This window comes from Chaetodon auriga, chromosome 3, assembly GCF_051107435.1.
Source record: "Chaetodon auriga isolate fChaAug3 chromosome 3, fChaAug3.hap1, whole genome shotgun sequence".
In the NCBI taxonomy this organism is placed as follows: Eukaryota; Metazoa; Chordata; class Actinopteri; order Chaetodontiformes; family Chaetodontidae; genus Chaetodon; species Chaetodon auriga.
In genome coordinates, this window is record NC_135076.1 from 5760210 (window position 1) to 5776213 (window position 16004).

Genomic DNA, 16004 nt, shown 5'->3' on the forward strand with positions numbered 1-16004 from the left:
ATAAAGCAAAAAGAGTCTCATATCTGTGTGTGCGTGCATTCTCTCAATCCACACACACACCCACTCACAGCATGATGACGATGAGATCACCGTCCACTCATGTGTCTCCTCTCCAGCCTTCTAAAGTGAGGGGCACTGCTGCTTCTGTCACCACCTTCCCAATGAAAACTCTCCCAAAACACACTCAGGCCATGTGACGACAACGCCGGTCTCAGACAGACACGCACTCACAGCTCATAAACACTCTCACAGCGCCGACTCGCACATGACAAAAAGAGTCTGTGAAACAACACATGGGAAGAGCTAATATTTTATTTGTCATTTCAAAATTTACAAAGAATATGCAAAACAGATTTACCGATAGAGAGGATAAAACTTTCAGGCCCTGAGTGAAGAAATTCAGAGGGAAGAGACACAGATACACCTGTCAGGACAAACCTGGAGCACAGACATCACTGGTCTTTAAGTGTTTTCCACCTCCGGTGCTGCTGGTCTCTGTCGTCTCACAGCCGAGGCTTGATCTGCAGTTTTTTCTCTACGGACGAAAAACAGGAAATTAAAATGAAAAGATGAGTATTGGCAGAAATGAAATGACAAAAAGACAAGGTGTGTGTTCACCCATGTGTAACTGACTCTGATCTACTGTGTGTTGAATCCTGCTGAAACGCTGAGTGATGACATCTCAACTGATGAGTAAATGAGGAAGAGAACAGGACAACAGGGATGAATGAAGGTGTATGTACAGGAAGCGTGTGTGTATGTGTGTGTGTGAGAGGTCGCAAACTGGCAGTGATACATTGCATCTGAGTTAATTTATGCAAAGTGAAGAGGAGCTTGTTTGGCTGAGTTCCACCTTTAATGAGGCTCTGGGTGGTGCAGTGTGTTAGTGAAGGACCAGCGCGTCATTAGTATTACTTAAGAGCGCAAACCAAGTGGACAGAAAGGGAGGAGGCATGACGAAATGATCACTGGTTCATGTGTGTGTGAGTGTGGCTCTACAGTACGTCAGTGGATGAGCTCAATTCTAGGGCTGCAACTTACAATCATTTTCATTATCTACTGTTGATTACTTTTTTGTTTAATTGTTAACAAATGCCTTAAACTGGGCATCCGAGAGCTCCACATGACATCCTCAAACTGCTACTTTGTTGTATTTGCCCAACAAAGTATTCAAAATTCATAGAAAGAAGTTTTACAACAATATAAAACACAAAACTGTTGACTTCTCTCCCTGGTTAACAGGCACTCAAACCTCATCTGGTCCAATCAGTGCTCAGCTGTTCATCCTAACCCTAACATGAAAAAACTCCCAGTTTAACAGACCACTTTCACACTATTTGATATTTTCAATATTTCCCTCCTTTTCCAAGTGTCTTCAAGTGGTGAAAATTTAGAGTTTCTGGTTGTGAGCAAAACATAATTCGGTACATACTAAATCTTAAGAAGTTTAAGAAAATTTGTCCAAACCCCCCAGAAAACGAGACAGTTATGAAGACACATGAAAACATCTACTGCAACAATATTATTAGAAATTTGGGTTGTGTGTATGTGAAGGGAGAAGGTCAGAGGTCAAGATGACTCAGGGCAGGTCAAAGGTCCTGCTTGTTTCCAAGCAGAGGAGACTAAAGATAAACCATGAAAGAGAAGGAGGATGACCCCCTGAAGAAGTAAGAGTGACCACAAACATCTCGAACAGATTCGTCACTGTCTCGCTCCTGATGTTTCCAAATACTGAGAGATTTCTCACGCTCCAGCAGGAAAATGATGATTTCTAAATATAATTTTCATATTTATATAAACTGAGAAAAAGAGAAAAATTGGTTTAACAAGAAAAGAAACTATTTAACATTGGCAAAGTTGCCAAGGGTAAGAGGTGCCGGGCAGTGTGGGGATATTCACAAGCCGCCGTTTGGGCGCCACTGTCTACAAGGTCTCCAAATCCCACCTCTGGAAGAATTTCTCATGCATTCCGGAGGAAGCTGGGGACATGAAATCTGACGTTCAAAGCCTCCATTGTGGAGGTGGCTGCTCGGAGTTTTGGTTAGTGGGTCATAATATGTGCCTGTTGTGAAGAAGCTCAGGCAGTGGACGAGTACTGGAAGCCAGGAGGGCTGTGTCGGTTGCTGAAGCAACAACCAGGGTGTGGGGGGACTACTAGGAAGGCTATAGAGATGGACCTTCAGTCAATGTTGCATGGAGGTTGGGGACAGGTGGCTCCCATTGTTTTAAAAAGTTCCTCCAATTATTGGGGTATCACACTGCTCAGCCACCGTGCGAAAGCTTATAGTATGGGGCTAGAAAGGAGGCTCAGATTCATGGAAGAACCTTAGAACCAGGGGAAGCGATGCAGACTGTCCTGGTTGTTGAACAGTGGACCAGCTCTGTACCTTTGCTGAGTTACTTGAGAGGTCATGGGAGTTTGTTCATCCAGTCTAGGACTTGGAGAAAGCCCATCTCCCCGGGGAGTCTTGTGGGAGGTACAGGGGCCATTGCATTGAGCCAGCCGGTCCTTATAAATATCTTCATATAAACGGAGTGAGAGCTGTGTCCGTATTCTGTTTTCAGCCAGTGTTGGACTGTGCCAGGGTTGTTCCACGTCACTAATTCTGTTTGTGACTTTCATGGATAGGATCTCAAGGCACAGCCAGGGGGGACGAGAGTGTCCAGTCTGGGGACCGCAGGATTGCCTCTCTGCTCTTTGTAGATGAAGTGGGTCTGTTGGCTTCATCCCACCGTGACCTCCAGCATGAACTGGAGCAGTTTGCAGTCAAATGTGACGCAGTCAGAATGAGAGTGAGCAACTCCAAGTCTGAGCATGGCTCCCCACCTGAAACTGGTGGATTGCTCACTCCAGGATGGGAGTGAAAAAACCCCAAGATGGTTAAAAAATACAAAAAATATAATACAGAAAATGTTCAGATGGGCGGCACAGTGGCGCAGCAGGTAGTGCGCATGCCTCATGTGCATTCGATCCCCGGGTCGGGCAGGGCCTTTCTGTGTGAAGTTTGCATGTTCTTTCCGTGCATGCGTGCATTACTTTGTTCTCTCCGGGCACTCCGGCTTCCTCCCACAGACCAAAAACATGCTCATTAGGTTAATTGGTGACTCTAAATTGTCCTTAGGTGTGAGTGTGAGCGTGAATGGTTGTCTGTCTCTATATGTTGCCCTGCAATCGACTGGTGACCGGTTCAGGGTGTACCCCGCCTCTCGCCCGTTGACAGCTGGGATAGGCTCCAGCCCTCCTGCAACCCCGAAAGGGATACGCGGTATAGAAGATGAATGAATGAAAATGTTCAGATTTTAAAACTATTCCCTCTTGGTAGTTTATTTAGAAGCTGATTAGCTTTGGGAAATCCAGGGTATACTAAGTCAATAATGAAATATATAGCACATTATGGTATCATGTTACAAAATAAGTGGATTTAGTCTTAAAAAGCAGTATGACTGGAACGACTCTCCCGCAGGGAAGAAAATCTACCCACATCTCAGAGCAATAACTAACAGCAGACCTTCTAAGAATAAGCCGTTCGGCTGAGTTTCATGATCCATGTCCAGCTTTTCCACCAAAGCCGATATCACAGATACAGATCTATCGTCTCTCAGCAGTGGCAGTCTCTTGAGACATTTTCATGTTGTTTTTGAATGAAAAACGAAAGAACACCAGTTGGTTTTTCTAGAGCTAGTAATATTAAGAATGTGTTTATTTTGACTGTTAATCATCATATGATTCAGTGTCGGATGAAAAAGACAATAACACACAGAGTGAACTAATTCTAAAATGAAAGTTAAAAACAAGGCCATGTGGTGAGTGTTAAAACAGGTTCAACACAGGTGGAAAGGTTCAAATGTTGATTTGCAGTGTCAGCCGGCATGCATAAGTGTGTGTGTGTGTGTGTGTGTGCATGTATGTGTGTGTCAGGCAGGCAGGAGCAGTTGGATGGTCAAGCTGGGTGGGAGTAGATGGATGGGGGAGGATGGTGGAGGGGGGAGACAGCCTCTCCCCTAATCCTCTATCTATCAAGTCTGTCAACAGGGAGCTCAGCTGTGCCTCCGTTCAGCCCAAAACCTAAATATTATTACCTCTGTCCTCTGAGCATTATTACTCCTCCCCTGAGCACCATCACACTCACTCTACAGCCCAGCTCTGATCATCATTAGTGTCTGCAGCTCAGACCGGCCATCACTCCCCACTCTGGTGAACTCAGGAATGATCCCGTGGCTTTCATGACAAAAACGATTCTTCTATTAAACATCTCCGGACAATACACCTGACAGTCAGCACTTTCAGTCTAAGTAAAGGACAGTTAGTCCTCTTAAGGACGTTCTATTTTTTTTAACAACCTGAATGGAATTTTCCCAGTTCTTTCCACAATTTAAGCCTAAATTTAAGCCTTTCACCAGCAAATGTGGAGATATATCCAGTCCATCAAAGGTAGAAACTGAAGCTGTCAGACGAAGACGGCGTTATGAGGGAACCCAAAATTTACCCAGCTTGTTTAAATGCATTTTTCTATTTTTTTTTTCTAATTTTCTATCCCTGTTTTTATGTTCATTTTGTCTCTTTTATGCGAAACTCTTGGTGCGTGTGGTTTCTTTGTTCTAAAGCACTTTGAGCTTCATTTCTTGTATGAAAGGTGCTGTACAAATCAAGTTTGTTACAAGATTTATTATCATTATTGAAGCGCTTATTTGGAAGTGAACTGAATGTCAGTTATAATCCTTCATGCACAGAAAATAACTGTGTGAACAACCATTGTACGTATGTGTGTTAAAGTTGAGCTAAGATCTGCAAAATCTAAAAGATGTTTACAATGGACTGATGTTTACTGACAGAACAGAGTGTATCAAAAATGAAACATTTACTTGAAAAGATGTCTTGGTTAAAACTGAGTCCAAGTTTCATATGAGCCACTCAGCGGCATGAAGCAGGTCAGAACTACACAAATGAATAAAGTTACTGAAATTCTGTTGAAACACCGTTTAGAAGTAATTTAGACATTTAAAAAAATATGTCAATTCTAAAACTAATTTGGCCAATTTTCAACCTGTAAACACACCTTTTGACCTGCAAATCACCAAACGAATGCTTCCTGAACACTTTATTACTTTGTCTCTGATAGTTGCAGGCTGTGGTCCTTGCATGTCATTTAGTTTTGTTTCGTGTACACCGTGGGGCATCGTGAGGTGCTCTAGGTTTTTGGGGGAGTGTATTTTCCTACCTTTAACCTTTGAGATCTCTGCCAGCAGTGTGTCTGGTGCGTCTGCCTCCTCTGGGGAGCTGGAGAGGGAGATGAAGGACGGCAGTTCCAGAGGACCTTTGGTGGGCGTCACTGGAGCTGCCTGAGAGGCCTGTGGGATGTTGACAGACAGGTGGGACCTAGAAGAGAGAAAAAACATTAGACAGGATGTTAATGGGTGTTTACATTGGAAAAATGAATTCCTTGTCAATTAGGAATGAGCTGCACAATCTTCCCTGACCTCTTGACGGGCTCCTTGGTTCGGGGTCTCTTGGCTGGGGTGGTGGAGGTGTTGCTGGCGCTTCGTTTGGCTTGTTGGCGGTGCTGCAGCTTACAACGGGCTCCTCGAGGGCAGGATCCCGTCTTTGAGAAGTCTGGACACACCAGAGTGTGTTTCTTCTTGCACTGGTGGTTAGAGGCAGGGAGATGTGAACACACACCCACAGACTTCACTTTCAACAGCTGATACTGCTCCAGAATTCTATGTGTGGGTCTGTTTCAAGCCTCCATTAAAAACATCAATTATGTATTGTTGTCTTTTTGGAGAAGGTTTCTTTCTTTTTGTTCTTTTGCCATTTTGCCTTTATTGTGACAGTGAGAAGGAAATGTAGGGAGAGAGGGGGGATTATATGGTCTATGTCTTTACCATGAGCTCACTGGGTGCCCTGTGTTATGTGTATTCTGATCCCATGTGTGAGGGGCTTTCCCCATACAAAGCCCAACAGGGAACAGGTGTATCATGCTGAAATATGATGAATTGTTTAGCATGTTTCAGCTAAACAAGGTCTAATAGTTTTGCTTGGTCAGTAAGAAGGCAACTAAAACAATTTCAAAATGTTTAAAAAGTACTTTTGTTAAAATCTGTGAAATTATTTCATGTCATGAGGGAACAAGTCTAAAATGAGTCCAGCACATTCCAAACAAACTATATAAGTAATGAGGTGTGGATCACTAAAACCACAGTTTAACCAAGGCCTTCACCTGGGTAGCTAAACTATTACAGGTAGTTGATTCAACACCTCAAATACAGTAAAAACGTCAGTCAGTGTATAGCTACTATTCATCAGACACTAAATCACAGCATGATTTAGTGTAAAGAGCGCCAGTCTGTGAATGTTTACTTTGTCTGGCACAAAAATTGGGTTATATTTGGTAAAGGTGGATGATGCTGTGCATCCGTGATGATCTTTGCACCATCTGGCATCATGGTGACACAGACGGATTCTAGAGCCTTTTACATCTCCACAAATCTAAACATGTTTAAACCTTTCTGGGAAGCTCTAGAACAAAAAAAAAAAAGTTCAGGACTTGTGTGACAGAATTTCAACTGAGCTAAGGCAGGATATATCCTGGTTTATTTCTTCTGTTATTCCATTCACTCCTTTGTAAGTCACTACTTTTGAGAGACACTGTGTCCGTCAAGCTCTCCTTTAACATCCAAGTTGAGCAAGTGGGTCACAGTTAGCGTCATTCTGGAAAGCATTGTGCATAACACAGCGAGCTTTCACATGCATGTTTGCAACTGAGTGTGTATGACAGTGTAATATGGGTGTAAATTGGTAGCTTCATTCTCCATGAGATCCGATCCCTCCCACCTGTCAGAAAAGCTAATTATATTCACTCTGGGGTGCAGGCTGCAAGGAGTGTGTGTCTGCGTGTGTGGAGGGGTGAGGGGTGTGGGACCGGGAAGCAGATTGGTCCAGAAATAGAGTGTGTATCGGGTGTGTGTGTGTGTGTGTGTGTGGAGGGGAGAGGGATCTTGAGATCGATTTTCTAGGACGCTATGGTTGACCCTCTCTGGAGCCCAGCAGCCCTGACTCGCTGCCATCAGAGCCCCTCCTCACTGGCCTCACACCCATGTTCCTGCACCCTTGGGTGCCAGTGCGGCCGAGGGTCAGCTCGCTGTCAAATGTTTCTCTGGATCATCTTATAGGGGCTGCGGTTTTGACACCACATTTCGCTCAACAAATCAGTTCTGCTGCTGGTGTCAGTGATGTTCATCGTTTTATATTTGGGGTCTGACATCACAACTGAACCAGGCCCAGGTCAGCTCTTGATGGGGCGGAGAAACGGACTAACCTTCATCATATATTGGTGTAAAGTGTTCTCAATAGTGTGAATTCTACTGATTTCAGGGATGCAACTTACTGTTTTGCTCTCATGATCATGATCTCAATCACTTTTTTCTGCTTATCTATTTTCTGCTCAGATGGCTGTTTTGTTCAAACAAGTCAAAACCCCAAATTACATAAACAATTGGACATTTCATAACTTAAATGACTCAGAAATTGTCAAAATCATTTTATCTGCTCAGTTTTTTGGCAGTATATGATTTTTTTTATCTAATTGAACAACCGAAAGCTACGACTACTTTAGATTTTTCTCCTGACATTTCGAACACTCTGAATATACCGATGTGCCTGCAGACCTCAGGAGGATAAATCCTTCATTTAGACTGCAAGCTGACGTGGTGTTATTATTATAAGATCCACTTTGGTTACGTATGTGTGATGTTTTTCTGTTCAGTTGAAATGTTTGATTATGGCTTTTCAAAGATGGATGTGGAGTCGTGAATAGCTGTGATCTCAGTCTTGAGCTAAATTATTATGATAACCATTTTAGCCATAATTTAGCTCAAATTACCATGCACACTGCATACCATTACAGTCACTTTGCAAACTTAAACACATACTGTAATATACCATACAGTAACATCAGGAGTGCTTATACATCTGAACCTACTGCTTTTAGGTTTGCACACTAAAATGTTCAGTTTAATGTAGCTGTGGCAAATTAAAATGTGGTGTTTTATAAAAATGTGTCAACTCCGACAGAGGTCTGATCCAGAGACAAGTGTGATGGGACAACAGGAGTTAACAAAGCTGGGGCACTTTCAGAAACAGAAAGTGAAGAATAAATTGAGTGTAAAAGCTCAGTCCACTCCCCACAGCTCCATACATCCTCATTTTCATAAAAAGACAGAGAGAGAAAGACAGAGACAGCAAGCTGGGAAATAGGAGGAGAAAGCTAAAGTGGACAGAACATCTTTATCCCACACCAAGTTAACAATTTTCCACTTGATTTAAGGAATGCTGGAATGTCTCTGGGGCCTATTAGAGAGCTCTCTGCTGGGCCAAAACCAGAAGGAGTCAGCACATTTACCAAGAGACTGAGAGAATGAGCAAAAGAAGCAAGAAAGAATGAGAGAGGGAGGGAGGGTGGGAGAGGGAAAAGACAGTAAAATAAAAAAAGGGACATCACATGCATTTACATCTTGGCCATGAAGCCGAAACTCTTGTCCAGAGCAACTTAGAGTGAGTAGAGCAGAACGATAAATGAGCTCAGGCTGCTCGGATATTAACATAGAGAGGGTAATATTAAGAAAATGAAAGTTCACACTGTCACTAGATCTTAGGTCATGTTCAGACTGACATCAGCACTGCATCAAAAGCATGCAGCCTCCTCATTCAATTCAGTGAGACCACTGTGTTGATGCAGTGGGGATGAGACAGATGGAACATTGTCCAGAAAGTCTTGTTCAACTTTTGGTGTGTGCGTTCTGACTTCCACCAAAAGACTCGTCTTTGAGAGCACACATGATAGCAAATTAGCAATGCTAACATTGGTAACCGTGGCAACAAACGAGCAATCATTATTATAGTTCAAACAGGGCAAACGGTCAAAGCTATATTTTTTTATGCTCAATGCAACAAAATGCAATGCCGATGATAAACGAGTCGTGTTTGTCATCTGTCACCGTGATGGCAAGCAATGATATAACGAGTGAATTATGCTGTTTCAATCAGTAAGAGAGGAGTAACAGAAAAGCTGGGTGTATTTCACCCTCTTTCTTGGCAAGGAGTGTGGATTATGCATCACGGCCAGGCACTAACATCCCATTAGGTAAGACCAAAAGTTTTGATTGACAACATAGAAATTAGAGTTAGATTAGAACTCCCCCGCCATGTTTGGGTCTGCATAGGTCCAGATCCCACCTTTCAAATAACACAGGGGTCTGGTTCCGTCCCAGGTCATACAATTCAGCTTTTCAAGTTCGAAGACATGTATGTGGAGGGTGACACAGAGGAGGGATCCCAAAAATTACAATGATGATCTTCTCCATACAATTGCACAGAGGTGGTTAACACTAAACCTCTTGACCCTGCATCACTTTTTAGCAGTCAGTTTCTGTTTAGTTTGCACAAAATTGTCACATTTCATTTGACCCTCCCTGGTCAGTCACACGTCGCCTGGAATCCCACAATGCCAGAGTGATATGTTCACATCCCATAAGAAATGAATAGGGACACACTTTGCACTGCGTTAGGCCACATTCAGTTGGTCCTCACAATAAAATCCATTCAAACTCATGGAGCTATCACTCAAACTGGACTTCCCGGATTGTATTTAATCTTTGGTGAGCTATTTTAGATCTAAATACTGCCTCAAGTGCAACACACAATGACCAAGCTGCAGAGCGACATATGTAGAACAGAGCAGATACCTCATACAGACAGAAAGAGTAGTCGAGGTACTGTAGTCAGGATGCAGGCAGACAAATGTGATCAAATTGCTGCTTTTATGAAGATGTCGGTATCGGGGAAAATAGGGCAGTGGCCCATGGCTTCCCTGTAGTGTCAAAGAAATCTTCAAGAATAACACACAAATGTGCAAGTGCATATTTTTGGTTGGATTTTCAGTTTTTTCACTGAGAGCCGAGTTAAAAAAAAACTAAACGCCTCACGTCACCTCATGTTTTCTGTTGACAGCTGAACTTGAACACCAGACAAAGAGTGGAGCTAACTCTCTGCCAGCTTACACATAAAGTGCTGTATGTTTTACATCTGCATGGCAGGAGTACCTCTCAACAAAAACTAGACAATCATTTGCACAACACTCTGAATTTGCTTTTAACTCTTCGGTCATATTTTTGGGATACAAATTGAGAATATACTGTATCTTAAAAATGTAGAACGCATTCTAAAGTCTTGCTTTGAGGTGAAAAAGTACATTAAAAGGGTACAATTAATTAGGCTAAGCAGCCAAACAGATAGCTCTCTGTTACTGACTGCTACTGAAATGATTTCAGCTTGCTTAATCAGCCGACCGGCCATGGATAAGAGGCGATAAGAGACGACTATAACAAACCCTGTCCCAGACGCTCAGTGGCGACTGATGGTCGACTGTCAGTTTAACATGTCAGGAACCTGGGAGAGAGTGCAGGAGGCATATTTCAGGTAAAGAAGAAAATAAAAAAGATGCTGTGGAGAAAAGAAAGAAGAGGGACAATTATGATGGCACAGACAGATCCTGCGAGGTGGAGGGTGAGTGTAAGACAAAGCCAGGATGAGGCAGGATGGTGGCAAGTCTGCGAGGAGGAGGAGGAGGAGGAGGAGGAGGAGGAGGAGGATGGAGGCGAGGAGCAGACTTAACCCCTGAGCTGCTGGAGTGTCTGCCTGCCTGGCCCATAGTGCCATCCTCAGCAGTTTTCCCATCTATAATTACTGCCTGCTATCCATCATAGAGCCACCAGAGCCTCACAGCGCAGTGCTCCATAAACACACACACACGCACTCAGGCACAAACACACTCACACACACACAAACACAGAGGGAAAATCACAGACCTAAGCACTTCAGCTAATAGAATAAATATTAATATCCCTTTTGTTTTCTATATCCTCATTTCCCCATGCACTATTTAAATGAGGTCTGACAGTGTGAAAAAGCATCTGTTTCACACTTGCCGCTCAAAAACAAGCAGAGAGGGGAGGAGAGGGGGAGACAAAGGGAGGTAAAAACACAGGAAAGGGGAGGAGGGGAAGCGTGGAGGGTGTGCTTGAGGTGGATGTGGGGACAGAGTGCGAGGGGGACTCGGGTGTCTCGAGTCATGTGTAGGTGGCTCTGTTACCCATCAGGGCCGCATCGTGTCACTCAGACACTTCAGTTATGCCATTATGGACCACCACCCCCTGCAGCTGTTCCTGCCTGTGTGTCACTGTGTACATGTGTGTGTAGAGGGGCGACTGCTTACCAAACTACTTGTTTACCTAAGCGTCAGTTTAACTTCAGTGGAACAGTACACATGTTGTACAATACAATTATATGTTCAAATGATGAACACGTCTTAGAAATTTACAATCGAGTAATGGCGTCAATGCAGTGCTAAATAAAGGATGAGTGGGATCAAACCAATATGAAGCTCAAAAAACAATGACAGTGTATTACCAGAGTCAAAAAAGTGGAACATCATTTCAGCTATTCCAATCAGACTATACAGGTTAAACCTGTGTCGACGCTCTCTCTGAATGGTGAGCTGACCAGTGTCCATGACCGTTGCCTGACCCAGGCTGAACACGGCTCAGATGCTGCCTGTTTGGTGAACACGTGTTGCACTTACGACAGACTTCATTCGACGATATAGATTTTTAAATGTCATTTTAGTGACTCCCTGAAGAGGGAGAGACAGAGGGAGCAATAAAGAGAGGGACGGTGCAGGACCACAAAAGGGTAAGAAGCAGAGCAAAGTGAAAGTGAAACCTTACTTTGTTTGGTGCTTTGTCACTGTAATTCTGTGTTTCTAGATCTACAGATGCAGATGTGAGTCTATGAATACTAACAAGTAGAGGTTCCTGTGTGATGTCTACCTCATATGAAGAGGTAAAATGTCGGTTTACTGTGAAGACCAGTGTCATATGTACATCGGCTGCCTGAACGGAAACCCAGACACCATGGTTCCTGAACTGGCATATCCTGGCTACAGTACTGTCTTCTTCTCTTACTTTTTTCTGTGCAGCTAGCATAGTTACCAAAGAGAAACTTATCTTTAAGGTTTAATAATATCCAGATCTCTACAAGCCACAGTCTGCTGTTTAAAGAAAATATCTAAAAAAAAAGAAAAAGAAACGGTGAGCTGGAGACGCTGGCTGTTCAGGTGAGGAATCCAGTGTGATAATAAGGCAGATCAGCTCTTCAAATTCATCTTCCATTGAATGCTTTATAATATACTTCATTCTACATTGTAATCCTGTTGATTTGCTGTGGCATATCAGTGTGTGTGTGTGTGTGTGTGTGTGTGTGTGTGTGTGTGTGTGTGTGTGTTTGTACTACCTTCTCTCCCTCAGGACAGTAGCCTTTGACAAAGTCCTCACACACTTCAGCTTTGCGGGACACATAGACGTGGCTGTAAGGACAGTCGCTGTTGTTACAGATTCCTTTCAGGAAGTACGAACACACCGGCATCTAGAAAAAGTTAGACAGACATATGTAAGCTGTCTGAACCTGAAAAACTGATCATAGTATTTGACAGGGTATTCGAGGGTCAAAGAGGTAATCTATCAAAATGGACAAAATTCAACAGAAAGAAACATTTAATCAGAAGATAGATTGACAGGAATTTGAACACAATCTTTAAACCTGTATATTTGATTCTAATGTATGACATCTGAGAAGTATCTTTGTGTAGGACATCTGTGTAATTATGTGCAGTATTCTTCATGTGTATGTTCTGGTGTTTACACATGTGGGTGTGATACTGCATGTTAACTCAAGTTCGATGTGTTGATGGAGTTCTCTCGAATTCCCAAGACAAATTTCTCCAAAGGGAGACAATAAAGGCTAACCTAATCTAATCTAATCTAATCTAATCTAATCTAATCTAATCCTGCCTTGTGTTGGATGGGTTGAATCTGGGGACTCAGACTTTCCTCGGATTTTGTGGGACTGCCCCAAACTCCCAGATTATTGGCAAAATGTTCAAAAGGTGAAGTGATCAAAGGTGTCACTTTGACTCAACTGAATCAGACACTTTTGGTTGTTGGCATTCGCGGTGAAAATGTATAACACAACAAATTGAGAAATATATTAAAGATTTGCCTATGATAGCCAAAAAAAAAAAAACCCCAAAAAACCCCAAAAAACAGTCAAAGGCTGGTTAAAGTGCTTCATGGCATGGTGCCAATACTTCAGTACTTCAGTATTTCAGTTATTTCCACTTACAAATTTCGATTTCTATTTTTTTTTTTGCTCTCTGTCAAGATTATCTCCCGATGAGTGGTGCAATAAAAAAGAAAAAGAACACAGACACAGACAGAGCAGGGGTGATGAGAGCACGAGATTACACAAGATTACAGGAGTTTGTAAACAGACACGTGGCTCTAAAATCACACCACCGTCATGTACAGTTCAGACGTGTCCCATGTGCCAAACACTCTGTCACACTGAGCAGCTAAATTGCCTTAATTGCAGTTGACAGCGGCAGAGTGAGAGTGAATGTGTGTCTTGACAGCATGTGTGCAGAGTATGTGTGTGTAGAGAGAGATCTACTGTTCGGCATGCGTGGGTGAGCCTGGTGGAGGCCGGTCTAAATATACCTCTGAGGGGACTCGGTGGAGAAAGATGGGGGGAGGTCAGGGGAGGCGGAGTGTAAGAGGGACTCCTCCTTGTTGGGATGGGATCAGTTCTACCTAATTAACTGCTACAGAAATATTTATCCAGGCTGCAGCTCGTCCAGCTCTCATGATGTGTTTATGTGCTCTGGATGTGTGCACAGACTGGGCCAGTGGTGGAGGGAGGGAGAAGAAGGGTGGTGTTCCCGGGTGTAGGGAGGCAATACCAAGAGAGTAGGCTCAGGGGTGTCTGGTTTCGAGGTATTTGTGGTAGTGTGGGGACAGGAGGGTGGGGTGCAGGACTCAGAAGGTGGGGGGTGGGGGGTTGGGGGGGGCTGTTGGAGAAGTGGCATTACAAACAGACAGCTGGGCTCTCAGCACTTATAGGCAGCAGTGTGACGACCAACACAGGTGCAGGGCATTGTGTGTGTGTGTGTGTGCATGTGAGTGTGTGGTGGGTGAGGCAGGGCACCTGTTGAAGGGTTGTTTGTCTCAAGAAAAAAAAAAAGAAAAAAAAAAAGAAAAAATGTGCTTTCCCTTTTTGAGTGGCGACACTTTCCCTTAGACGGGCAAGAGTTCTTACAAACACACACAGACGCACACAAATACACACTCACAGACCAGCTGGAAGGCTCGGCCAAATCTGGGTACAGCTATCAGGTGACACAATGTGATGTGAATGAAAACAACAAATCTGGACTAACACCTCCAAATTATTCATTTGAATTTCTAAGTCCAGTTTTATGGTTGTGCTTGTGGTTATATGTGATAGTGTAGTAGCTATTTCAGATTTTCAACTTTAAAAGAAAACTGCAATTAAAAGCAACAACTTGACTTGTAAAGTGAGACTGAATGCACAACAGAAATACAGTTCACTGAACTGCATCAATCAGTTATCAGTCGGATGATTTTAGATGTCACTGCACGTGTCACATTATGATATGAAAACATATTTTCAGAAATATTTGTTATCATACATTAATCTGACAATTATTTCTACAATCAATTAGTTTATCAAACAGTCATTTGTGAAAAATGGCAACACAATTATTACAGCCCATGTTGATGTACTCAAAATTGGTTGTACAGCATTAAATGTTTAATCAATTAACGTCAACAATCAACAAACTTTCTGTCTATAGACTAAACATTGTGATGTTAATTTCAGCTATAGTCGCAGACTGACAGCTGCCATACACTCACACAGTTAAACACTTTCACGAGGAAGGAGGCGACGAGGAAGGACTAAGCAATACACACTGAGATCCATTCTGCAGGTCTGTGGACCCTCCGTCACAAACTCTACCCTTTAGGCTGCTTGCTTACCCATAAGTCCCCCCATCACAGTTAAGTCTTCCTCGCCCCTTCCTGTGTCATGGAAACAGGAGCCATGCCAAGAACGCAAATACAATCCACGACGACTGTACGCAGTCGTGTTTCATCTTACACCTACACACTGTACCCAACCGTGGCCTTTGCAATGAAAACCCATGAAACACTGGTTGTCCAGCACATAGGGTGTGTGTGTGTGTGTGTGTGTTCATGTTGGTCCGGTACCTTCTCCTTAGCCACCTTATGGGAGAATGGGCAGGTCCTGTCTGCCTGCTTGCACGTCCCTCGCAGAAACCTGCACAGAAACAACGGAAACAAGCCTGAAAATGCAAAGATAACAGAGCTGTAAAACAGGAGGGGCTGTCGGATGTAGAAGTGTGTCTGCGCATTGGAACTTCCCATTTGAGTGATTTCTTTTGCTGATGTCTTCATTGTACCTCAACAGAAGTCCAAAACAGGAGTCTCACGTATGATGTAACTGTAGGTTTATTGCCTGCCCATCAATTTTGTTCTTAAAAACTCAGCTTTTCCCCTCAATCCGGTATAGTGACTGGCTTTAAACACTAGTAAATGAGCCATCTAACCTGAGCTGTACCCAATTCAGACACTTTTTTGTTGCAATTGAGAAGAAAACACTGTGTCATAGTTGCTGAATTTCCGATATTTCCTCAAATACTGGCTGGGGCCTTTATTTACCTCAACTGAAAGTACAAGGTCTTTATTTGAAGCAGGCCTGTATTAGAGAAAAGCCTTTATTTTCAGTTTCCCCTGTTTTATAATTATAATAGGTCACATTTAAAAGACTTGTTTTGATCCCCTTCCATTTGCCCTGTTACATTTTTGTTACTGCATTACTCTGTTAATACAAACTCAACTGTATGACCCAGCTTTTATTTGTTTGTGTCGACCACGACCCCGGCCATTATTTGAGACTTGTAGATTTGAATTTATCTTTTGTTTTGGCAATTTAACAAGGACTTTGGGGGGGGGGATTGACTTGCAACAAAGATCGCCAGTAAATCAGGGGGCACTGCAGTTCATGGATGATG

At 43.1% G+C, this 16004-nt stretch overlaps 1 protein-coding gene across 1 annotated transcript in view; it reads right to left on the reverse strand.

The window, feature by feature from the left end:
- Positions 1-292: 292 nt before the first annotated feature.
- zc3h3 (zinc finger CCCH-type containing 3) overlaps positions 293-16004 on the reverse strand; it is a 58388-nt gene continuing 42676 nt past the window's right edge. Inside the window, exons 8-12 of the mRNA XM_076726947.1 lie at positions 15181-15250; positions 12347-12478; positions 5479-5642; positions 5220-5377; positions 293-535 (exon numbers count right to left, since the gene is read on the reverse strand). Of these exons, the coding sequence (XP_076583062.1) occupies positions 504-535; positions 5220-5377; positions 5479-5642; positions 12347-12478; positions 15181-15250 (556 nt within the window). The 3' untranslated portion in view covers positions 293-503. The remainder of the gene's footprint in view (positions 536-5219; positions 5378-5478; positions 5643-12346; positions 12479-15180; positions 15251-16004) is intronic.